Genomic DNA, 26,880 nt, shown 5'->3' on the forward strand with positions numbered 1-26,880 from the left:
GAGGACCAAACGCATAGAAACCAAAGTGAAACCAAAGAGAAAGTGAGGACATGTTCCTCATGTTCTGTCACTCCTCAAAATGGCTTAAGACTGGGTTTTAGGTTTAGGGTAGACTTAAGCTTAGACATTTAGTTGTGATGGGACTAGGGAATGCATTGTGTCTGTGTGTCCTCACTACAAAGTATGTGTTTGTTCCTGGTATTACTCATGTTGTGAGGACCTAAATCTTACATTATGGGGACTAATGGTAAAGGTGAAGACATTGTATTTTAGGATGAGGTTAACTAAGTAAGTAGTGATGGTTAAGGTTAGAGTAAGTATCCAGGAAATGACTCATTAAATGTAATGTCCTCTGAAGTGATGGAAACCAGACTGCATGGGTATCTTAGTGAGGACTAAAACAATGTAAACTGTGTGGAGTGAGGACATTGTGTCTGTTTTTCACAACTGTTTATGGGTTAAGACTTGGTTTTAGGGTTAAGGTTAAGGTTTGGGATTTAGTTATGCTAGTTAAGGTTAGTGTAGGGGGCTGTGGACTGCATTATGTCTGAGTGTCCTCAGGGTTAGGGTTATGAATGATGCAAGAGAATGTGTGTGTGTGTGTACTTATTTATTTAGGTCCTTTTCTGGCATAAAAACTGATCTTGTCAGGACCAGTTGTCCTCATGGAGACCAAAATCTGGTCCTAATGAGACAGAACTTTATTTCTGAGGGACAGGTTACGTTTAGGGCTAAGATTTGAATTGTGTTTATGGTTAAGGTCAGGGTTAGGCATTCACTGGTTATGGTTAAGGTTATGGATAATATTTTGTTTAGGTTGTCCAGGTGAATGGAAGTCAATGCATGTCCTTAAAAGGATAGCTGTGTGTGTGTGTGTGTGTGTGTATGAGAGGGGAGGGATTGAAGGAGAGAGAGAGAGAGAGAGAGAGAGTGATGTGCGTCGCTCGGCGGTCACATTCAGAGCAGCAGCAGCAGCAGCAGCAAAGGAGGAGACAGCGCGGCTTTTATCGCGATGTCTGAGCGGCGGCGTCTTCTCCTCCTTCATCCACTGTGAAGCTCTCCGTCCACTCACACTCAGTCCGCCTCATGTGAATGTGTCGCCTCAGTGAAGCCGTTTGTTGTTGTTGTTAGCATGCGTCCAGCAGGAGCGTGTCCTCCTCCTGCTGCTCCTCTCTCTGCTGCGCGCTCCTCTCTGTGTCTCCGGCTCCTCGTTGTGCTCCAGTGGCTGCTGCTGCTGTGCCAGGCTCTTGTGTCTGCAGGCGCTGCTCATGATGGTGAGTCTGATGATGATAATGATGATGTGTGTGTGTGTGTGTGTGTGTCATGGCTGCAGCTACATCGAGAATGCACTGCACTGGAATTTTTTAAATTGACTCTAACACCACCTGTTTGTTTGTTCGTTTGTTTGTTTGTTCGTTTGTTTGTTTGTTAGTGCTCAATTCAAAAAGCAGCATGCAGCTCGTTCTTATAATATAGTAAAAGCGAGTCATCCAGTGCACTAATGGGGTTAAATTAGATTATGTTTGTAAAAGTCACTGAATTGGATTATGGTTACATGTTTCCCATGCTTTGTTGTTTTCCATCAGGACTAAATGAAAAGGACTCACAGTCAGGGAGGAGAAACCTCCAGCATGTCCACAGATATGAGGTTACTTATCCCCGATGGCTGCATCCTCTGACACACAGCAGCTCTGCCAACAGAGAGGTGAGACCTGGCTCTCTGTCACTCTGTCCATTTGACTTATATACTAAATAACCAGGCGGTAGATGCTGCATGAGGCTGTTTTTTTTATCCTTTTTCTTTATAATAGGCCAATTAAGTTAAACTATAATTTAATAATATTACTAGGATAAGATTTGACTTAATTACTGAAACAATGGGGGAATTCACTTGTTACAGCAGGAAGGTCAGGTTTTTTTCCACATTTTTATTCTCAGAAACTTGAACGCTGCTGTGTTTTTTTTATCCATTATCAAAGTTAATTTTTATTATTTTATATTTGTACTTTAATAAAAGTAAAAGTTTGTGAATTGGGAAAGAATAAGTGCCAGTATTCCCCTTATCCACATGAGGCACGTATGTCTATGAACATCTTCAGTAAATAAAAGATAGCAGATGTTCGTAATGTTTACAATATCTATTTATTTAAATATTTAGTCCATATTAAAATAACTAAAAACTGGACTTGCAAACTTGTATATTTAGATTATCCTTAACATTTCCAACAATGATTTAAACCTCAAGCACAGTCCATTTGATTTGGACTGTCCTCCAGGACACAAGAAGTCAGTGAATATAACTAAACATTTGTGAAAAAATGTAAACACTTAATAGATATTGTTGTTCTTCTTCTCCTTTTTTACCTTCTCCCTTTAGGGTGTGCCACTGCAGATCATCTGCCTGATATTGATATTGATATTGTTCTTTTTTAACAATAAGAATAAAAACTAGACTCTCGGGTGAGAACTGGTGAATGTTACGTAGTGAGAAACCCTGAGAAATGATTATTCTGAGCCATAATAATGAATTGGACAAATAACATAAACATCTTGTTAGAAGTGCCGGTACACAAATAAAAGAGTACATGCACAAATCCATCAATAAATGTTATTTAAGTAAATCAGTCAATCATTTGCTTTTATTAAACTGTTATATTATATCAATGGAGGGAAAAATACAAAAGGAGAAACATATCAGCTAAAACTGCATCACACCCTGATTTCTACCCTCAACCTTGACTGGACAGTGGACACCCATTCATTCATTCATTCATTCATTCATTCAGTGATGTCCTGCTTTCACCGGATTAACCTCCATCCTTTTCCTCTTTGCAGCAGCAGCAGTATCCTACAGAGACGCAGGTTGTGATCTCAGCCGAGGGCCAGGAGCTCAGACTGCAGCTGGAGAAAAATGAGTGAGTGATTCTAGGAGAATAATGTGCAGTGTTTTATACTAAGAACCTTTTGACAAACAGGGCCTCAGGAATGTTTTTAAAGGCAAAATGCTGCGTGATTCAATATTCCCCACATGCTTAAAGCGGAGTCAGCCTGTGCATCTGAAGACATAGACGAGACTCCCCAAACTTGACCAGATGTTAACAGTCACACAGATGCATTTATAAGGTCAAAGCCCCCGTGGGTGCTGAGAGAGGGATGAAGGGAGGAAGAGAGCGTGATGGTTTTGGACGACAGAGGGTTGACACCCGATCTGTGGGTTAGGGTTTGCCTTGGGCAAACAGGAAGTAAGACTGATCCTCGGCACCACATATCCTGCAATCTGATGGAGCGGTTCCTGGCCAGTAACAATGGTGTGGTGATAGGAAGTGAGCTGAGTATCTCAAGAGTTTAATTGACAGTGTGATCATTGGTGTGTGTGTGTGTGAGGACACTGTGTTCTCTAACACACACTAAAAGGGTATTCTGAGGGTTAAGACTAAGTTTTGGGGTTAGTTGTGATGGTTAAGGTTAGAGTAAGGGGCTCAGAAGAGCATTATGTCAATGAGTGTATTTGTTATCTTTTCTGGTATAAACACTGACCTTGTCAGGACCATTGATCCTCATGAGAACGAAAAACTGGTCTCAATGAGGTCTAAAGGCTAAGATAAGGTTAGGTTTAGGTATAAACTGGTTAAAGTTAGGATTTAAGGCTTTGTTTAGGTTAGGTTGTCCAAATCAGTGGAAGTCAATGCAGTGTCTGAAGCAAAATAGTTCTGTGTGTGTGTGTGTGTGTGTGTGTGCGTGTGCGTGTGCGTGTGCGTGTGTATGTGTGTGTGTGTGTGTGTGGTGGAGCCCTTGAGATGTCAGTTGTGACAGCAGAGCTGTGGTTTATCACTTGTGGACTTGTGCCAGTGCACAAGTAGAACAGGAAGCTTTTATGGGCCTCAGATGTAAAGTCATTTTTCTACCTTCAAATGCACGTCCACTCTGTCAGTCATTCGGTCACAGACGCACACATTAACAAACCATGACTCCACTGTGTCTGACCGAGCGTCCCCTCAGGGATTTAACCCCCCCCCCCACACACTCCCCGCTCTGCCTGCACAGCAGGTGGTCACACTGTTAGATTCCCTCCTGGGTAAGGAATTTTCATCAATCACACATTGTCCCTCTACACGAGGGACAGAGACTTAAGGACAGTTGGTTTGATAAATCTTTTTCTCCGTTTTATTGTTTCATTTAAACTGATGCAAAAATAAATCTGGGATTGATCTAAGTATGAGGACATGCACTGCAGCAAGCAAGAAAAGCAAGAAAAGTACATTTTGAAACCATTTTTGAGCAAGAAGAAGAAGTCGTTTCCTGGAACAGGTTGAATTTCTTCACACTCTGTTCTTTTCAGAAAAAAACCAATACTGAATTGGTTAATGATTTGAATCACAGAAATTAAAGCCGTTGCTCATGAATATTGTTGCAAATGAAGCAGATGAGAGAAAGTGAGGTTTTTCAAAGTTAAAACAGACTGTTTCCTGTTTTAAAAACACATCCCTTGTGTGTAGTATTGATTCATCAATGTTCTATGTCTATAGTCTTAACTGTATAAACTGTATAAACTAAGATTCACTTTGCATTATGGTGCATGTGTTATTAGGTTACACATGCAGTCTGTTGACTGTTTTTGTTCCACATACATAAACAATATCAAGTAATAATGATCCTTTATACACATGTGCTGTATGAGTGAGCAATTTGTAATACTAATGAATTTATTGACAGAATATATCACCTATTAAATATTAAATACCTCATTTTAATGCAGCTTCAGTACGACTTTTACTTTTATTTCTACTGCCATTCAAGACAAGATCTTAAAAACATATCAGTAAGGTAAACAAGCAAACACATGCTGGTAACAGCATTCAGAATGTTTTCTTTAGTCTGAGGTTTACCTCCTCACCCCTTCTCTCACCAGTCTGTCCACATGAGACTATAGTAAGAAAGCAGTTACACTGTCGGTGAAGATCAATGTCTAAGTTTGGCAAGAGGAGCCAGAGCAAATGCTGCTGGAGTCTGTGTCTGTGCCCTGGCTACTCCCTGGTCTCTGCATTAACCCCTGGAACTGTTATTCTGACTGTCAGCAGATAAGGAAGAACCTAAATTACCCATGGAAATCTCCATTTATCCCTCTGCAGCATTGTACTCCTTAGTTTTCATCCCCACTTTTCATCTTTTAAATTCTGTCCACCTCACCTCTGTTTAATGTTTTACTTCATCAATCATAAAGGAACACATGAGCTATGGCTGTACCTTGACTATACTGTTTAATTGGACAACTGTCCTTGTCCCAGTTTACAAGCAGAACATCTGTTAATTGAATGAAGAGTGTCTGGCGATATGCCCCCTTTCAGCATATTGGTTAGACACCCAGTTCAGTTTGGTACAGTACGGTACAGTTTGGAACAGTAAAGCCCCTCCAACAACGGTAAAGCCCCTCCAACAACAACCCGACAACAACATTGAACGCGACACAATGGACAAGAATGGAGGACGTCCAGCTACTCGGTTTGTGGCTGTTTGTATGAGAATAGGCTGCAGGCGTTGAAGAAACACTGTTCACAAGGGAGTGACGCTTTTCTGTCACCCAATCATCTGACTTTCGTGGGCCTAGCTCCACCCCTACTGTTCCATACCATTACTCTGGTACCCCAAGGGAAGGGTACAGAGAAATGGAATGGTTGGGGACGGTTATTTTGGTACTATTCCTAATGGAAACAAACAGTTCCACTTGGTGGAAACACAGCTTTTGGCATTTACCGGTTGGCCTATTTCATCTCAACATTTGTTGGTGGGTCAAAACCATGAATGTAATATTAGAACTGGATAGAGCACCTCCTCTCTGGTGCCCTTCATTCCTATGAAGCTGCTCACTTAGTGCATTTGGCAAACAACTTTTGGACTTCTGGGTTTATTTCCGGGTTATGCAGCCCAAAGATTGCACCGGAGCATCCCTCACATCGTGTGAATGACCCGTCCCATGGCTCAAAAAAAAATATAGTATATAAAAAATCGATAACTGCCTATGTCTACGTCTCGAAGTGTCCCATGAACAGATTTTTAAAAGTGTCTCTTTTACTATTGTGGTCTATTGTAGTATTTTTTGTTGCAGTACCACAAGTGGCCACCAGAAAAAGTACGTGCACAGAAGGCCAAGGCTAATTTGGGTCTATTCAAATGTACAATTTGAATCCCAACAGCATTATCTGGGTGTAAGTAATACAATTTAGTGTAATTTAAACAAGTCTGTTTTTGGTCAGACTAACACAGTAGTTTGTTTTTGTCATGTTAATGTCCTGAGTGCTTCCACTGAGTTTAGATTCAGTCCACGTATGTTGGTCTTTTTTTGGCTTTTACATTTGTGCATCAGCGTCGGTGTCTGCCCGAGCTTTTATCTTGATGAAAGGCTCCAACAGCCATAATGTGCTGACTCAGGGAGCAGGAAGAGTGGATGTAAAAACAGAGGAAGAGGAAGAAACAGTGGAGGAAAGTGAATAATAGATCATAGGAGCAGTGTTGAGGTGAGCATGGAAAGTCATGGAAAATGGAAAATGAAGACAGCCGGGTTCAGAAATGAATTGTGTGGGTATCCTCTGTGTGTCTTTCACTCGTTCTTCGGTTTGGACGCCCTTCCTGTAATCCCTTCTGTACACAAACCTGAATTAATCACTCCCCTGGGAAACATTCACACCATTATTCCTCTTCTACTCTCGTTTCACTTCTCCTCTTGTATCTTTCATTGTCCATCCTAAAAACGGACACCCTGTTTTCTTTTTATCTTCTCTTCCCCTCCCTCACCTTATCTGATATTCCCCGGGGCTTTAGCGCAAATATACATCTCCCACGTCGGGGGCCTGCAGGTCAGTGTTCGGCAGACTGTGGCCACACGCAGACACACAAAGACAACACACACACACACACACACACACACACACAGCACCCCAAAGGAACACAAACACAACTCCCAGACCTGATGGATTGCAGGGATGAGTTTACTGTCCTTGTTTCCCTGGTGTCTGTGTTTAGTCTCACATTGGCAGTAGTGTGGTTCTGCGCTTAGATGTCTTAATCTAGGCCTCATTGTAAATGTGTGTGTTGGGCTTCACACAACAGAACATTGGCCTCCCCTCTCAATCATCCATTGCTGAGTGCTACTTTGACTTTACGTCAGCCTTCTCCCTCCCTCCACGCATGTGTGATGTCATCTGATACTGTGAGAGAATGCGACCCACTGACCCTAATGCATTGCCCCACATCTATTCTCCTCTCTGCCCCCCCCCCCCCCCCCCCACCCTATCTCTCAAGTACATTAGCATTACTCCCCCAACTCCTTTCTCCTCCGTAGGCTGAACCGAGCCTTTGTCTCAGCTTCGCTGCCAGACTGTCGTGATTCAGCCACGACTCCGCTGCTCAATCACAGCATCTGTCTGGACGCTGGAGGACGTCCAAACTCTGAGGAGGACTCACACCATTGCGTTTTCACAAGTCTTGATTTAAAAAGCAGCCGTGGTATTTACCACAATTCAATCAGGCATAAAAGGTTTGGGCTATTCCAAGAGTGATGATGCAGAGATCTCTACTGGTTTACTCAAGGCTTGGCAATGAAAGTAACGCACTGTTACAAGCTTTATTTGACCTGTTGCTGCCAGATGCATTCAGGACTCAGATCAAGGTCTTTTGAAATGAGACAGATTTTAGCAGATGATTAATTAGCAAAAAAATCTCCCGGTTTCAATTCTGGTTCAATTTTTATGGGTACTACAGTATGTCGTCCTCCCTCAGATCAAACATGGACTTGGTTTAATGGTCCTTTGCACAACAGCCATTTAGACACGATAAAGCAGGAAATGCACATGTGTTACTGATTAACCGGTCATCATTGTATATTGACTCTGTGATAGACTGGTGACCCCTCAGGGTGTACACCAGGATAAGCAGGCAATAATTAATGAATGAATCCTTCTTTTTCTTCTTTGGTGTTTTACATCAGTTGGCATACTTAGCGAAGATGATATTTAAAAAAAAAAAAAAATGAATGAATAAATGAATAGCAGAATTGTAGCGCAAAGCAGTTTTGAGTCATCATTAAAACTAAAAAAGTGCTTTATAAATACAGATTATTTACCACATTTTATACTTTTCATCAAAGTTGATGTAGGTTCTATCCATTATGTGGTTTGTTAATGGCGTCATATTGAGTCTTTATGTCACACAAAGGAACGTTATATCAGCCTTTGACTCTATACACTGTGTTTTCCCCAGGGACTAGTAAGACTGCACAGTTTAGCTCAGACAGGCAGCTGATTAGTGGCATGAGAGGGAAGGGGTCAATCGAGGAGAGGCGTCATGATGTTTCCTCGTGTAAGAAATGATTGCATTTCCTGTGTAACGACTGGAGCAGCAGCAGCAGCAGCAGCAGCAGCAGCAGAGTGAAGCTCAGTTCGTCATCCTTCATAGACACAGTCACACAGAGGAGAGGACGACACGTTAGGCTTATGTGAAGCAGGAAAACCAGAGGATGGCCCGATATAAATGGGTTGTTAGGGTCACATCCCGACACAGAGTTTGTGACATCAGCCGGATACATTATCACTGAGCAATCATTTTTAGGACCCCAACCCCCCCCCCCCCCTCCTCCAAACCTCAGAGTGGCTATCTATTAAAGGATGAAGAAGCCGTTTTCTGTCTTTGACTTGCTTTGTCGCTGATTACATCAACAGTCATTCATTGTCTCAAGAGGCTTGTCTCCTTCAGGGCATCTGGGTAACATCGGGGTGGAGTAAAGGAAAACCCCCATCCTCCCCTCATTTGTCTTCTCCATCCTTTAAAGAAGTGGTTTGTCATTTTTGGGAAAAGCACCGTCTTTCTTGCTGGGAGTTAAATGAAAGGATTGATGCCACTTTCAAGTCCTCATGCTAAATGGAGGAAAGCTCCAGCCTGGTTCTGTCAGTAATAAAATATTACTGTCTATGCAAATAAAGCTTATTAAAGGCATAGTTCAGAGTGGTTGTAGGAGGTACTTACACATATTGGGCACACACACACAGTATGGACACCAAGACCAATATATTTCTGCCACTACACCACCTTAAATGTGTTGTTATCATAATAATATGTTTGCCATTCTTTCTAACATTTAACAGCTTTTTCTGAAGTTTGTGTCATTTTGTAGTCGGCTTATTCCCAAGCACCTATTTAAATGATTCATTTGGATTGACCTAAGTATCGCACACATTTACCCAACAAAGACATCAGTAGAGCAGCAACTCCTTTATGGCTGTGGTTTGAGTGTTTTTTCAATAATTAAAACAAGTTTTTTTAGCTCCTTAAATGTTAATTTAAGGAGCTGGTTTCTACTCACTTTAAGACAAATCATTATAAGTGAATAATGTTGGTTTGTAGACAAAACAAGACATTAGAAAACATCGTAATTTCCAGGTTTGAAAAATACAGATCACATTTTTTCTACGCTTTCTAAAACTTTATGGCCCAAACAAGTACTCGAATAATCAGGAAACTAATCAACAGATGAATTGTTTATGAAAATAATTGTTTGTTGCAGCCCTAAACTCTGCACACGTCCTGTGAGCTAAAAACAATGATTTTCTCTATGGACTTTGGTGCAGGGAAGAAAAATGACTCACAAAGCTTCAGTTTCCTGTTGTAAAATTCTATCTAACTGCAAGATTAAGAGGCATATTCTTAAAACAGCATACATTCTATTAGGTGAGCTTCAGTTTCTTGCATAGATGCAGCTATAATGGTCATAATGTGGAGCTTTGATACGCTGTTGTCAACTCAGAGCTAAAGTATGTTAGTTGTTTTCTCTGCTTCCTGAGTTTATGATAAATAAACCAGCGGTGAATTCATATTTACTTTACAGACGTAATCTAATTTTTCCACTGAAGTTGAGAGGGGAGTAGCACTTCCTTTTAACATGGGTAGCTACACTTTTCTGAGGTAAAATGACAAGGTACTTTAGATGAAAATAAATGTCGGTACATGCGAAATAATAATGTTTTTTTAAGGCATTGGGACTTCAGTTCATTTTGGAGACATAGATCTCTCTCTCTCTTTTTTTTTGTTAAAGAAAACACATCAGTCAGACCTGCTCGTTCAACCAGCATCAGCAGCTTTTCCTCCACAGCTCAATTTCACCACAGACACACTGTATTTGATGGATCTGAGTTAGACCGTGGGAGGAGAGAGGAGAAGAGATTTAGGGACATGGAGCAAAAGAAAACCAGCTGTGGGGCAAACAGAGTTTATGAAAGAAAACAGGACAGATGGACTGAAGCAGAATTGGAAGGAAAGAGAGACATGAAAACAAGCATCTGTTCAAGATGTAAATATTGGGTCAACATCCACTCAGTCACATGCAAACATTCACAGACACGTAGTGTGAGTATTTTGCATGTTTATCTGATTATCTATCAAAAAGATCCCCTGCATTGTCTATATTGTATACAAATGGAAAATTCCAGTAAAAGAGTAAAATGAGGACATTTCTCAATTATAAGTAGATATATTATGAGTAGATATGGATTTTATTAGAACGCTTTCCCTGATTCTTTTTCATTTCCCTTTAAGTGACTGTTTGTCTAAATGTTTAAAGCTGTCTGCTTTTGTCTGAGTGTCTCTGTCAGAATAAATGTTTTATGAGCTGTGTGCTGCTGCAGAGAATCAGTCTTCTGCTATCGCCTCTGTTTCTTGCACCTATTATCCTCCATATTTTTCATGTTGTGGCTGTTTCCCTGAGTGAATGTCTGACACTACATATATATCCTCTTGCAAATTGCAGCTGAGTTTGTGTCGTCTCTCTCCAGGCAGCTGTTGGCCCGTGGATATCAGGAAATATGGTACACTCCTAATGGAGCCCGCAAATCCTCCTCTCCCACCAACACTGTGAGTTTCTGGGACAGTTTGATGTTCACTCACTGCAGAGGGACTTTTTTAAATTGCTATGGAAGAGATAGACATCACTGCAGATGATCAAATACAATGGTGTATATGTAGACACATAATGGCTGATCTGCAGTGTGATTGTTTCTGTCTCCCAGGGACACTGTTTCTACCACGGGGAGGTCCAGGGGTTTGAAGGTTCCAGCGTTGCTGTTAGCACATGCTCAGGACTCAGGTGAGTAAGAGTCCACCAGGTGCCACATTCATGAAGTGTTCTAATATTTAGAGTTGGACCCTGTGGTGCAAGACACATCCCATACAACTATATTCGTCAAAAAAGTAAAGACTGTGCATGAAGACAGTTGAGAGGACGTTTCTGTGGCCTCAGAGTAAAAACAGAGATGGAACAAAGGGAACAGCGTCAGGATAAAGTATTTTTGAGGGCACAATTCTTCCAGTTTAGTTTAGTGGAAGGAGTCAGAGATAGCAGTGAGATAAAGGCTTGGATCATACTTTGCAGGTTCCATCTTAGCAGAGCGCCATGTCACATTTCCACATTACATACAGTCTAGCACTCCATGCAAGAACACTCAATCTCACTGTTGATTACGCTCCAGGAGTTCAGCCCTATTTGTCTGTGCTTGTATTCTTTGAGGGGTGAGTTCACGTGTGGGGACCAGCAGGCGTCCTCGCATAACATCAAGCAAGAGTCCATGGTTGCCATCTTCTTTGTTGTCTCTTTAGACCAAAAGATGAGACCAACTGGACTGGGATGTATTCTGCTTCAGGGAGCGGGCATAGTCAGCACTAAAGGGTTGCACAGACTGGATTTGTGCTCGTTTTTCACCGCAAAGGGTCTGTGGCTTTTCTCGACAATGGGCGGTTGATGAAATGACATGATTCATAGGCAGGGACCCTGGACAGGTCATGCCAGTCCATCCCAGAGCCAACATAGAGAGACAAACTACTATTTAGTCTCACATTCACACTTATGGCCAGTTTAGAGTCTCCAATTAACCTCTTCATGTTTCAGAGAACCCAGAGAGAACCCAGAGAGAACCCACACACACACACATGAAGAACATGCAAACGTCTCACAAAAAGGCCCTCATTCGAATTGGGATTCGAACCAGTGACTTCTTGCTGTGAGGCAATAATGCTAATCTCTTTACCACCATTTAACCCTGGCTTGATTTGACTTGCCTTAATTTGCAAAAAAAATCACTTATTAATAACAATAATTATTTATTTATTTATTTTAAATAAAATAATTTTAAATAATAACAAAAGTAATTGTTATGTATTTGTTGATACAACACACACACACACACACACACACACACACACACACACCCATACAGCACTTCAGTATTTGAATATATCTTCTTTTTCTACCACACATCTTTCATGTGCTACCAGCAAAGCCACCAGGGGCCATTAAGGGTCAAGTGTCTTGCCCAGGGACACATCAGCATGAGAGGATCTGGGGTTCAAACCCCTGACCTAACAGTTGGAAGGTGAACCCCTCTAACCACTGACCCACAGCTGCCCCTGGAAGATTATTGTTATCATGGGATCGTGCTTTGAAATAAGGTTACATGTGTGTTGATGTCTAACAGCATGCAACATCATGATCAGACACAGACACATCTGTGCTGAAAAAAGCCTTATCAGAGGTTTGAAGTGTTCAAGGGGAATTATATTGTTTGTGTGTGTGATGCAGATCCTGTTGTCAAACCATGGCTGAAGAGATAAGGTGACAGGAAACAGTTGTGTAGTCCAGCATTGGTTCAGCGAGTACAACTCCATATAGAGATCCTGTGTTTTCTCCTGGTTTAGCTCCAGAGCAGCTGATATTTCCTGCAGGAGACACACAGAGAGGAGGGAACACTGTCAGTGCGGCAGGAACTGTCGAGTGCCATGTGTGTTTGTGCAGGTTCATTGCTTTGCATCTGGAGGATAAGTGGAGTAATGTCTTCTTACGAAGGCAAATCCTCTGGAGAAATGCAGACACAGCATAGAAGGACACTGTCATGTGGGCGACCTGACCTCTCCAGATGTTTCTTGCAGCTGCTCGTGCGCCTATGTTTTTGTATGGGCGGCTGCACATGAGTGATTTTGTCAAGAGGGATCGTGTATTGCTGTGTCTGCCCCAGCGGATCCTCATTTATATACACCAGTAAATAGTGTTGCTGTGTTCCACCCTCCACTCATTCACCACAGCCAAATAAAAAACATAAGATCTTGCATGCAACCATATGGCTCTCCACATGCTTCAGCCTGTAAATGCATTTTGATTTACAGGAAATCACACAGGAAGCATTTTTATAAATTGCCTATAGAAAGGCAGCAGCATCATTGCAGCCACATTGATTTCCTTAGGCTCTGATGAGATGGAACCATCAGCTGTGCCTTTTTTTTCCCCAGGGGACTGATTTCTCTGAACACAAGCATCAGCTACCTGATCGAGCCTCTCCCCGTTCACGCTGATGCTCAGCAGCACGCCGTGTTCAGAGCCGAGAGTCTTCGTCTACCCAAAGGAAGCTGCCTGCATCACCATGGCAACGGGCGGAAGGAGCGGCTTGATGACTTCATCCATGGAACGATGTCACAAGGGAACGTGAGGGTGAGTGTAAATAAGATGAGATAAGATAACTAAAGATAGATGAGAGGATGAGAACAGGATGAGTCAGGTGATCATGTGTGGAGGTCAGCATAACACCTCTCAGTGTTCATTGGAATAATTCTATATAGAAACAGTATGCAGAAACATTTACAGCCATATGTTCACAGTAGAGTAAACAATGTAGTCTGTATGAGCAGTGATCATTCACCGCTACACAGTTCCAGCACGACTCAGCTCTACCATCAGGGATCGTACCTGGTACCTGGTACTTCTTTAGTACCTGCTCTGGCCAGGTTCCAAGCGAGCTGAGCCGATACTAAAATGTGACATCGACGGACTGGCCGGCCACTGGAAGATTCATGAGCGTGATGTCGGACACAAGAATCAAACTGAACAAGGCCGAACTGTAGATCAGTCACAAAGGCTTCAAAAATCCCGAAATCATGCGTTAATCTCCAACATATCGCAAGGAAATTTCTAAAATCTCAACATTTAATAGAGAAGTCTGGTGTGTTTAGCGACAGCACTGTCGAATGTCGGTGAGTCTGTGCTCCGGTCATGCAGGAAGTACTGAACTAATAATAATAATTTTAATTTTTTTTAATTAGTCTAATGATTTATTTCACCAAAAGAACTGCTTTACAAGTCACTAGTTAGTAGTTTGTGTGTTTCCGGTATAAAATGACGTCCCAGCAGTTTCATCCATAGCATCCGTGCTATGATGACTCCGCCCACATTGAGAAGGTATTATAGTAATAAAAAAACGATACCAAACCGTGCCGAGTCGTGCTGGAACTGAATAGTGAAAATGTCATGATGTTACCATCATAGAGCTAACATTGGTTTCTTAGCTTCACTGACCACTACAAAACTTGTTTGAGTGTCATGTACGTTCCACAATAGAGATATAACAATGTAACAATGTTGTTTTTCTTCATGTTTTATCTGCTTACTTGATGACATGACCCTTTTCTGAAGAAAAGCTAGCTCGGTTTCCATTACTAACCCTTGCAACTCAGTTCCAAATAGCAAGGGGCCAGAAGTAGGGGTAAAAATGAGCAATAACTTTGTTCAGACCTAAGTTCAGACCGAACATCAGAACTTAGAAGGAAGGTGATTTACGAGACTTTAAATATGGAGTAGTTGTTGGTGCTGGTTCGGCTGGTCTGAGTATTTCAGAGACTTCTGATCAATTGGGATTTCGAGGCACAGCCGTCACTAGAAAATGACTAGTAGTACTGCAGCAGACGGCCACACCTGCCACATCATACCTAATATACTGAGTACATATTCTGCATTAAACTGACTCCATTTTCAGGATAAAAGGGACCTGAGTCGAGCCATGAAGTATGTGGAGTTGCTGATGGTGGCAGACAAGGCTGAGGTGAGGAGGACACGTCTGTGCATATGCTCATATTAATCACTTTTTAACCAAACAACCCAACAAACTCATTCAAGATTCAAGATTCAAGATTCTTTATTGTCATTATGCAAGCATAACAAAATTTCCTCCCGAGACTCTCAGCAAACATTGAAATACGAATGGACAAAACAGAAACAAGAAAGGTTATTGCAGGTGAAATGTGCAAAAAGTGAACAGTGCAGGGAAATGTATGTACAGGGGGAAAAAGGGGCAGTTGTATTATAAATATAAATATAAAGTGCAGCTTAGTGCCAGACCTGTGTCATCCACTACAGAGGGGGGAGGGGGTTATTGATTTCACAGCTCTGGGGAAGAAGCTGTCCCTGAGTCTTTTGGTGGAGGATCTGATGATCCTGTACCGTTTTCCTGATGGAAGTGGTGCAAAAAGAGCGTTGCCTGGGTGGGTGGGGTCTGTTGCTATCCGTCTGGCCCTCCTCTGGAGTCGTGCGGTGTAAACAGAATCCAGATCAGGTAGACGGCGGCCCACAATCCCCTGTGCAGTTCTCACCACCCGGGCTAAGTCCTTCCTGTTTTGTGATGTGCAGCTGCCGTACCACACCGTCACACTGAGACACAGGATGCTCTCTATCGTGGCTCTGTAAAAGTTTGTGAGCAGCTGAGCAACTCATGTCATTAAATGTGGGAGATAAGTCTATTTTTGTGTTTCATGTTTATTTCGTGGTAAATTTTAAAATACAAGCCTATGGATCATGTCCTGTTTGTTACTAGAAGTGAAAAAATAAAAACGTTTGTGGTCTGTGAGGATGTGAATATAAGACAGGGTGTGTGTGTGTGTGTGTGTGTGTGTGGGTGTGTGTTTCAATAAACATGTGGTTAATACGTTTTGCAGTTTGAAAAGCATGGGAGCAGCCTCGAGAAAACCAAACTGAAACTACTGGAGGCGGCGAATTTGGTCGACAAGGTAACGTCTGAAGTGAAGTGAGAAAACCACACGTATATATGTAGTTATCATTTCTGAAGTTCATGATTTGTCGCCGCACACCTGCAGTACTACAAGGCTTTGAGCATCCGTGTGGCACTGATCGGTCTGGAGGTGTGGACCATCCAGGACCTGATCAACGTGTCGGATAACCCGCACAGCACTCTGGCAGCGTTCCTGTCCTGGAGACGCAAACAGCTCCGCGTGCTTCCCAACGACAACGCTCAGCTCATCACGTCAGTGTCTTCTCACGTTCTTTCACTCGCTGTTTATCTTTTACAATCACTGTATGAGACAAATCACCATCAGCAGGATTTCTCAAACGTCGATCTACTCAAATATCCTTCAAGATACTGTATATTAGAAAAACAAAAACACAACATGTTAACATTTATGAAGCTAAAATCAGAGAACGTCTTTTAATTTTAGTTAAAAAACTACAACACTCAGTCGGATTAATCATTTTAATGTAATGTTTCTGGGTGAGAGTGACCAATCCATCATGAATCCTTTAAACAGAATACAAGATCTTATCAAGTCTCTCACTGTAATTTCAACCATTTGAAAAATGAACATTCGACTTATTTAATCAAACTTGGGGGTGCAGGGTTCATGCAATAGTCTTATGCTGTTTTTAACCACTGGGTGTGAACAATATTTGTTCTCTAGTTCTTCAGTTTCACTGTAACTGTGGAAACATTGAGATTTAGACTTGAGTCCAAGACCATTTTCCCCAGGTGGACAATAAAGTAGACTGTATCGTAAAACAGTGTGGCAGTTATTTAAGTAATCGATAGGACATTTATTAATGAATTTGTTGTTGTAGCCCTCATCATCATCACAAGTGTCTTTTTTTATTTATTTTGTTTGCCTGCAGGGGGAAGTCTTTCCAGGGAACCACCATCGGGCTGGCACCTCTCAGAGCCATGTGCTCCGACTACCAGTCTGGAGGAGTGAACACGGTGAGAGACGATCATCATTCTCGGTCCATCGGGAGACATCTTCACTTAATTTGGTTTTCAACTTGCAGTAACAATAAATGATTCAAATAAGAGCGAAGGAGACTAAACAAAAAAGTAACACAAATTATTTATTTGCTTAGTACAAAAGGAGCAGAGAAAAAATCCCCTTTCACATATAAAAATAAACAGTTTTACCAGCTCTATATACTCTATATCCTTTATACATATTTTTAACCTGACCTATTTGTATACAGATTCACCTCACAGACTGATACAATCACTGAGTTTATTAAATTTAGCTCTCCTCTCAAATCATCTTTTTAATATACATGTTCCTCTATATTGAATGGAAGCAGATTATACATTAGTGCCATTCTAAATTTGACCTGATCCATAACCCTGAAGGTCAGTGACATTGAAAGCAGCACACGAGTGTGATCTCTAATCCCAAATGCTCTTCTCTTCCACAGGACCACTCAGAATCAGCTGTTGGCGTTGCCGCCACCATGGCACACGAGATGGGTCACAACTTTGGCATGAGCCATGACAGCACAGGCTGCTGTCAGGCCAGAGCAGAAGATGGAGGTTGCATCATGGCTGCTGCCACTGGGTATTGTTTTTAAGGCATAAAATAGTATTTGACAGTATTGTGGGATTAGTTTCTAATGTATTTATTCTTCTTTCATGGCACAGGCACCCGTTTCCCCGTGTTTTTAATGCTTGTAATGAGAAGGAGTTAAAGAGTTACCTGAACTCTGGAGGAGGGAAGTGTCTCTTTAACCTGCCCAACACCAGAGCCATTTACGGAGGGCAGCGCTGCGGCAATGGTTACCTGGAGGATGGGGAGGAATGTGACTGTGGAGAGGAAGAGGTCTGTGTGTGTTTGTGCTGTGTTCATTTATCTTGTATGTTTTTGCCAGGACTCATGACTCACTCTTTTGTGTAGGAGTGCACCAGTCCCTGCTGTAACGCCAACAACTGCACTCTGAGAGCTGGAGCTGAGTGCGCTCATGGCATCTGCTGTGATAACTGCAAGGTACTAACACCACACTGTGTCAGCATGGAAACATGGGAAGCATGGGATTCTCACTGCTAGATAACTACTAGCTTTTTATTCACATGAAATGCAACAATCTCATAAAACCACACACATCAGTGCATATAACAAACACACTCAGAATAGAGTGATTCAAAATTCAAAACACACAGAAAAGGAGCTGAGGAATCACTATCTTACCACTTTGAAAATGAGGAAACACCAGATGTAGTTATTATAAAATAAATAATACAAATGTAAAGTAAGGAAGGCAGAATAACTAAGCACAAAATAATCAGAATTAAAAAGAAAAATTATTATTATAAAATAAAAAATTTTTACACATGCTGCTTGCTTTTAACTAGGTTTAATTTAGTATTTTATCTATTATGTTGTAAACTATTTTTATTGGTTTAACATGATGAATGACGATAAAGTGAACCTTGAACCTTGGATAGATTGAAACAGAATAAATCTATGTAAAATACTAATGTTAATACAATGTTACTAAATGGACAAATAAATAAAAAGCAATTAAATGAAAATCCAGATTCAAAAGGTAGGCCTTGATTCTATTCAGTCGTGTGCTATAACACGAGAAAGATCCTAGATCTGTGTTCTAACTTTGGGAATAATTAAAAGCAGGAACAGCAGAGTCTTGAATCACAGGTCTACAACGTTATGCTTCTTCTTATTCCAGTGTTCTCTTCTCTCTCGTTCAGCTGAAGAGCCCCGGTGTGCTGTGTCGTGCTCCGTCAGGACCATGTGACCTGCCAGAGTACTGCGATGGGAAAGCAGAGTCCTGTCCTGCTAATTTCTATTTGGTGGATGGTATATCGTGTGCAGGCGGACAGGCTTACTGTTACACCGGCATGTGTCTGACACTGGAGCAGCAGTGCCGCTCACTGTGGGGACAAGGTTGGTAAACTGGTTACTTATAAGACACAAGTGACCGAATGTTCCACACTGTGTGCGATGATAAATAAAGACTACTCACGATCATGATAGGAAAACTAATCTTGTTGACCAAACAATAGAACTAATAGAGTAAATGTGAGGGATTATGTGTCAGAGTATTTTGTTTACAGCAGTCAATACTCTATGTGTGCGACAGGTAGTGAAAATAAATAGCAAAGGTGGTGTCAGATACAGAGAAGGCAAGGGAGGTAAACACAAGGGAAAATAAATAAGTACATACAATAAAACAACAATATATATATATATATATACAGAGAGAGAGAGAGATTAATGCATAATATAGTAATCAAAAAATACACATTAGCATTACTCTAAATCAACATTGAGGGTGTAAAAGATGAACATTTAGATATGTTATTCAGATTTAAATTAACATGTACTGGGAGCAGAATTTAGTCAAGGAATTTGCTATTTGCTCTTACAAATATGCTTAAAGATCCAACTTTTCACTTTTTTTTTGCACCTTTATATTCCAGGAATTATGTTGTGGTCAACTACTATGTCAAGCTTTCTCTCAGTAATGTGTACTTAACTGTAGAACTCATGTGATATATCGTTGCTTGCATATTAAGCTACCGCTTCAAAATGAAAAAGGCAAACTCTGACTGGTTTGTCCTTTTGGGCTGCTGTAGAAACATGGTGGCACAAAATGGCAGCCTCTGTACACCAAGGCCCTCGTCTTAAGTATTTAAGACTTCCTCTAAGGCTACAGCAGACATCTTAATGCAATTATACACATGTACAAACATACTCATGGGTAGTGTAATGCATTTCTGATAATAAACTCTCCTAAATGTTACACACTAGACCTTTACAGACACAGCGGGGTGATAAGAAAGAGATTAAATGTAGCCTAAGTAGCACAGATCACTAATGGACTAATGGAGGATTTAAACATTTTGACCATAAAATAGTCTCATTTTACATCTTTAAAGCAGTTAAACATATTTTCAGGTATCCAAACAACACAATTGAACCACAAAACTGGCCTTTATGCTGACGATGTATTGTCTTTCCTCCAAAACACACAAACATCTCTTCCTCAGATGTTTGAGATCATCCACCAACTTCTCAGCGATATAAAAAACAGATTACAAGGTGAATTGCTCTAAATCAACTGAAGCAGTTAAACATGTAGTGCATGTTCAAGCAGAGTTTCCAGGTGTGTATTCATGTTGTGATAGCTCCTCCCTGGAGGGAAGCCGGCCGGTCTCCATCAGGTGGTGGCGCAAAACACACTGTGTGCAAATGTGTTGTTTGTGCGTGTGTGCAGCAGTGTTAATACGTTTGTGTGCCGTTTGTTTCTGCCAACCACAGATGGCCGTCCAGCCCCTGACCTGTGTTTTCAGAAGGTAAACGAGGCTGGAGACATGTATGGGAACTGTGGCAAAGATCTGTTGGGCAAATACAGGAGCTGCAAGGACAGGTGAAGATGAAAGTATTAAGATACAGTGCTTCTTTAAGGGTGATATATGTAAAAGATGTACAACATTTACGTGTTTACATTATGGGAATGAAGTCCCGTCCCCCTATGGGTGAGTCTAAAAAGTGCGGAACTGGCGTTGTAGTTTCAAACCTTGAACCAACGTTTGCACCGTTGTTCAGTGAAACCAGTATTTCAGTTTATTAAGTTCCCTCTGATGACATCTCATCATCACATCAAACCCCTTTAATTAAAGAAGTGCTCCTATATGTTCTCATCATCTTGACATGTTTTCATTGTTGAACGTGGATCAATGTTTCTCGCAGAGATGCTAAATGTGGGAAAATCCAGTGCTTATCTTCAGCTGTGAAGCCCATTGAGAGCAATGCAGTTTGTATAGAAACCACGGTCACTGTGGGCAGCAAGAGGATCCGGTGTATGGGAACACACGTGTACAAGGGGGACGAGGAGGTTCAGGGAGACACTCTGGACCCGGGCCTGGTCATGACAGGCACCAAGTGTGGCGATGACTCGGTGAGTGGCAAATATCATGTTCTTCATCTCTTATTGTGATTTCAGTTTGTTGGTTTCTTTACGACAATAAGTAGAGGTGCCTTTTTTTAAAATGAAGAGTAGGAAAGTATCATTTTTGAGTGTTTAAAGTGGGTGAAATTGACTGTAGTTTTGGGAGTCATACTATGAAATTAAATTGCTGATAAGCTGAAACTATCTACTTCACTTTAAAAAAAGCTTTAAAATATAAAATAATGAAGGACTTTAACAGACACAGAGAGATACAGAAAACGTAATTATTCCCGCTCAATATGATATGTGGGAGTCTACTTCACACACAGACAAGTCAGATATCAGAATAATATTTGATATTATTTAAAAGCAGGTTTAAGAATACATCTTTTAAATAAGAACACCCAAAAAAGTGTAAAAATACCAAAAACCAAAATAAAGGACTAGAATTTAGAGTAATATTTGTTTCTTTTGCCTTTAGTATTACTGTTTCTATGGTTTGTATTATAAAAAATAAGCCTTGTGCTTCAGCCTATTCCCTCTTTTGGTTTTGTATCATGTAACAAATGTATGATCATGTTTTTGTCACTTCCATATTAACTCAAAGTGTTGCTTTTTTCCTCTTATGATGTTTAACCAAACTACATCCATCATGATGTTCTTTGCTTCATCACAGTATGAACTTGCTGACTTTCAGGAAGTTAAAATGTGTCTCTTCTGACTATGACTCCGTGCGCTCCTCGTTTCCACAGCTTTGCTTTAATGGAGAGTGCCGCAATGCATCATTTCTCAGAGCTGATGAGTGCAATGCCAAGTGCCACGGACACGGGGTAAGTTTGAAAGATTGTGGGGGGGGGGTGCAGTGGAAGTGGGCCGTCTGGGAGAGTTGGGGAACATTTTGACTGCTTGCCCACTATTTCAGAAAATGGCAACCTTGGCAGCAGTACAACCTCTTAAATAATTCACTTAACGAAAAAGTTAAATTACAGCTTTATACATAAAGAAAAGTGGTATCAGCAGAATTTAATGCATCCATTTATACATTAGGATGTTACCTGTCCAATCTTAATCTACAATATACTGTAAATGCAGCTGTCAGATAAATGGGATTAAGTAAAAGTAGAGTATTTTCACCAAAAATGTCAAATGTATCTGTCTATTCATCTATCTATATAGTTTTTATATATGTATATAAATATATATATGTGTATGTATATATATATATGTATATATATATATATTTATACACAGAATGTTTTTGCTGTCCCAACGTGTGTCTCTCTAGAATCCCTGCTTTCTCTGTAGTGAATTACAACATTTGTGTTGTAATTGTAATGTGTGTAATATGTTCTTTCTCCAGCTGTGTAACAACAACCATAACTGTCACTGTGACCCGGGCTGGGCTCCTCCTCTGTGTGACCAGAGGGGCTCAGGTGGGAGTGTGGACAGTGGACCTGTCATCAGCCAAAGTGAGACATGTCCTTTTATTTTCAAATATACATGTTCTTTGTATTTCTTCTACTTACTCACTCTTTTTTATCTCCTACTCCACCAGGCGGTCTCCTCCCAGTCCTGCTGGTCCTCCCTCTGGTTCTCTTTGTGGTTCTGGCTGCTGCTGGACTGTGGTGCTGCTACAGGCATAAACTCCACCCACTGAAAGCGTCAGCTCCACCTCCAAAGTATGTACAGAAGTGTTCAAAAATGCTAATATGAGTAATAATCATAATTCTATGTTTGTAGCACTCAAAAGCAGAGATGACAAAGTGTCTTGGAGCAGAAAGCAACAACAAACATGACAAGACACAGACAAGACTAGTCAATTAAAACACTGTTTTATGGCAGCTGTAAAGTTGTGTTATTACCTTCTTCTCCTTTTGTTCCTTAAAGAAAAACCTTTAGAAGCATCTTCTTTTTCTATAACCGTTATTTTACCACAAAGTCACATTGAGATTAGAAACTTTTGTTCGTGAGACATAGACCTAGTCACCAAAGAAAATAAAGTGTAAAATGACATTATTTATTATTCATTGTGTGGATGAACAGTGTGAATAATTGGTCTGTTTCTAACAGCTGTTCAGTCCCAGTGGAGGTCAAGCCTCTGTGCACTGACGGTCATTTGAACGGCCACACCAACCCGACGTTCTTACTGAAGAAACAACAGTCAGACAACCTGGTAAAGAATCATGTGATGCCTCACGTACTGTCTCTTTTTTTTGTTCAATACTAGAATAAACGTTTTCCCACAGGTGAAGTCGCCTGCCTGTCCGAGCCCGTCTCCCTCCACCCGGTCCAGACCTCCCATCGTGCGTCCAGCAGTGAAGCCTCCTCCTGTACCGGCGTACGCTGCAGAGCAAAACAAGCAGACGGCAGAGCCTCACATCAAACCGACACCTTCTTCGTCTCAGGCTTACACTCCCCCTCCTCTTCAATCTGCACAGCTGACCAAACAGAGACAAATCCTCCGGGCTCCATCTTTACCTGGCCAGGACCCTAAAGGCCGCCCTTCTGTAGCACCTAAACCACGACCTGACCCCCCTAACAGACCTCCACCACCTTGTCCTGTCAACAAACCATCAGCGGTGAGTGTTATTTATGTACTTTTTTATTCAAGTAAAGGTCAATGCAAGTTTTTATGTGACACAAAATGTTGTCTTGTTGATGCAGGAACAACAAAAACTGACAGGTGTTGCTTTGGCTCCATCTGCTGGACAGAAAAAGCCAAACAGGTAGATCCTCCAGTTTTCTCCTTAATGTAAATCAATGCAAACCTCTTGTTAACGTTTTTCTGTTTTGTTTAGACCCTAAACTAAGATCTCAGGGACTCACTGGGGGACGCCACTCACACCCAGTACTGGACTGCTTTACACCAACTGGACAAGACACTATGGCACTATGGGATTAGACTTGACACACTTGCAGTATATTTATGATGTGTAATAAGGGAAAATGTTGGAATTACAACAACTTTTTTTGAAGTCTACATTTCCGCTGTATCCAGCTGAAACAGTCATTTAATTATTTTTTAGTTTTTTTTGTCCCATAAGTTACTGGAATGTGAACCTGTTCCTGCTGTGAGCTGTGTTTTAAGCACTGTTCCTGCAGGATTTACTCTCAACGCAAAGAAAAAGGAATGTTTACAATGTAGCCTATGTACTGAACATGGTGTCTCTTCATGGGATAGTTCAGGTTTTTGGTTTTTTTTAAAGGGTGCTTGTATGAACTACTGACACATTCTCAACACTGCAAACATTTTCTTGAGCTGTCATATGTTACGTTTCTGATTAAGTGCAAACTAAATGTTCAGCTGCTGTAAAGCTAATATTGGGAGGTAGTTCACAGAGATCAACTGTAGATGGCGTAACAGGATATTTTTAAATGACGTAAATAAAGAGCCAGTAGCTGATGATATACGGTCATGTTTTGGTTTCTCAATGAGATATTTAAAATGTTCTGTGTTGGCATGGATGTTATTAGACCTTAGGAGAAAACTACAGCAGACTCAGAAAAGTCAGTGTTGACATGTGCCGTTACCTCAGAAAACCTGCACTCTCCCTTTTAAAGAGCACCAGCTGTAATGGGATATCTTATATTAAGAAAAGATGCAAATAGTGAAGTGCTTAAGCTTCTTAAGTGTGAAAAATAATGTGATTTTTACTGGACTAATGGGGACCAGTGAAAGCCCTGCACGCATGCTGTAAGTCTATGCTTATGCTGACAAATATGTATGTGATGTATAGAAGGAAATGTAGAGATTTGTCTTTTTCTTTGTTTCACAGCGTTCAGATGTTATTTTGCTGTTCGGTTGCACTTTTAGTCGTCTTTTAATCGTCAAATACTCCTGAAGGCAGGAAATGAGTCCTTCCACCAAGTTATGACAGTCACTTTTCAAAAAGGCACCTCATCGTTACATTTGATTTCTTACTTCCATCACTGACAATCTGTGATGAAAGTGTTTTCCCATAAGGATCAAACATGAGATGGTACCTGTGTCAGTTAAAGCTGTAGTAGGCAGGATTGTTCTAGAACTATTGGAGTCTCATGCCTGCACTTACTAAGTACTAATTGTTGTCCTGAGCTCCTCCCAACAGATGACCTGAAACAATATTATAGATATCAACATTGAGACCATTAGCCAACACTTTTTTACATGTTTAGGTTATTTTGCATTATATGAAGTCATTACTGTGTTGCAGTAGCAATTCTTATGTGCAGCTACTGAGTAGAACAGCCAATAACAGCTGCCTTATTGTGGAATTATCGATCAATATTACGCAAACACATCTTGCCTACCCCAGCTTTAAACTTTAAACTAATTTGCACCATGAAAATGAAATGATTTTATATGTTTGCCTAAAGATTTTACTAAAGCTGTTCAGTATGAGTTCAGTCATGACCAAAATATTATGTAGACTCTTTAATGAGCCGGTGTACTGTGACTGCTATGTTACAACATAACCCTGGCATTATTATTATCATTATTATTATTACTATTATTACTATTATTATTATTATTATATTAATAACAACGATATGGTACTGTTAAAAACCCCATGGTTCATTTGAGTGCTTGAGGGATGAACCAGTTGTGTCTGTATTATGAGAATACTGTCTATCAGCTGCCATGTTTTACCTTTTTAATCAGACCTATGCAAACTCAGGCCCCTGAGCAACACTGTGTCTTCAACTGGAATGTACATGAACACATGAAAATTAAAAATGTCATGTTACACATGTTTAGTGGACGTGCTTTTGTCTGTGCATGTGCATCATAATGCTTTACAGATTCAAGAGTGTTTTCATTGACGGTGTCATTGTTTTATACTAAACTGCTCAGTGTAATCCTGTTGAATAACAGTTTGATAAGTCACTTATGAAAGTGCTGGGTCGGTCAAGCTTTTTTATTTGAAATTAATTTGCATGTCGGCCACTTGGGGGCAGCAACGCACACTAGAATAACATCACTGACAACAAGCAGGTCAATAGTGAAGGTGTTGGCAAACAAAGGTTTAATCAGACATGGGGCAACATTAGCAACATGTTTGTCAGGCTGTTATTCACTGTCCTCCAGTTTCAGCAGCTACATGTCTAACATGGACTCACTGTTCACCAGAGGGGTATTCCAGAAAGCGGGTTATGTGAGAACTCTGAGTTTGTTAACCCTGAGATGAGGGAAACTCTGAGTTATCCGTTCCAGAAAGAGAGGTAACTTAAACTCTGGGTCTGTTACTGCGGTAACTTACTCTGTGAACATAACCTGCTCGCTGGCAGGTTTACTATAAGAAACCCAGAGTTTCTACCTGTCTTCTCCCACACGAAGAAAGCAGTTAGACATGGATTGCCCATTCATTAGAAATCCAATCGACATCGAAGCCGTATTTATTAGAAATGCATTACGTCGTGAGAGAATCTTCCGACCCAGATTAGACGTTTTGATTAAAAATAAAAGACAAATTCACATGTGATTTGGTTCTTCTTTATTCATTAAAAGTACAAAAGCAACAGTCAGGATTTGTAATATAGTTCCAACTATTAACATATTTCACATATTCACCTGTTTCACCATGACAATGCCCCCACCTCAACTGGCGTTCAAGTAATAGAATTTACAAGTCTGTTTTTCTGATTTGCTGGTCCAGGTACACCATTTCTTTCTCGGTTTTTTGAATGGTTTTCATTAGGTGCACCCTGTACAACTCTTTTACCGGCAACTCGGAAACATATGGACGTTTAATTTAATTCCTGCAGTTCTACATACAGATTTAACATGGTATTGACCGAAAATCTCACTGTGTCAAGCTGTGCTCTCGAAGTTGATGGACCCTCCTCATGGTGATGCCCAGCCATGTTCTGTTGAAGGACAAGAATGTGCTAGTTTGTCCATTATCTATGCTCATCACTTCAGTGTACATGTCAAACTCCAAATTACACTCAAGAATGTAAATGAATATGAATGGGTAGAGCAGTGCCAGTAGCTATACATAATATTAAGACACACTTCAGTAGGCCCCTCCGGATCTCTCCCTGTGGCAGCAGACAGCGTCTCCTCCTCCTCTATATAATTCAGATTGCATATA

The 26,880-nt window shown here is 40.8% G+C and overlaps 1 protein-coding gene across 3 annotated transcripts; it reads left to right on the top strand.

Annotated features, from left to right (window-relative positions):
* The first annotated feature begins 962 nt into the window (after positions 1 to 962).
* On the top strand, positions 963 to 25,535 carry adam19b (ADAM metallopeptidase domain 19b). Of its 3 annotated transcripts, none has more exons than XM_058650281.1 (23): positions 963 to 1,274; positions 1,587 to 1,705; positions 2,836 to 2,915; positions 10,818 to 10,896; positions 11,052 to 11,128; positions 13,321 to 13,519; positions 14,838 to 14,903; positions 15,793 to 15,864; positions 15,952 to 16,118; positions 16,760 to 16,844; positions 17,315 to 17,454; positions 17,538 to 17,715; positions 17,791 to 17,880; positions 18,603 to 18,798; positions 20,176 to 20,284; positions 20,608 to 20,815; positions 21,559 to 21,636; positions 22,167 to 22,275; positions 22,362 to 22,485; positions 22,877 to 22,979; positions 23,053 to 23,385; positions 23,471 to 23,532; positions 23,605 to 25,535. In XM_058650281.1, the coding sequence occupies exons 1-23, from the start codon at positions 1,133 to 1,135 to the stop codon at positions 23,609 to 23,611; spliced, it is 2,823 nt and encodes a 940-aa protein (XP_058506264.1). In that variant the 5' UTR covers positions 963 to 1,132; the 3' UTR covers positions 23,612 to 25,535. The 3 variants fall into 3 exon arrangements, with proteins under 3 accessions (XP_058506264.1, XP_058506265.1, XP_058506263.1); XM_058650282.1 differs by having other exon boundaries at positions 2,839 to 2,915; XM_058650280.1 differs by having other exon boundaries at positions 1,587 to 1,704; positions 2,832 to 2,915.
* The last annotated feature ends 1,345 nt before the right edge of the window (positions 25,536 to 26,880 follow it).

The sequence above is a fragment of the Solea solea genome, chromosome 14 (genome assembly GCF_958295425.1).
Source record: "Solea solea chromosome 14, fSolSol10.1, whole genome shotgun sequence".
Classification (NCBI taxonomy): Eukaryota; Metazoa; Chordata; class Actinopteri; order Pleuronectiformes; family Soleidae; genus Solea; species Solea solea.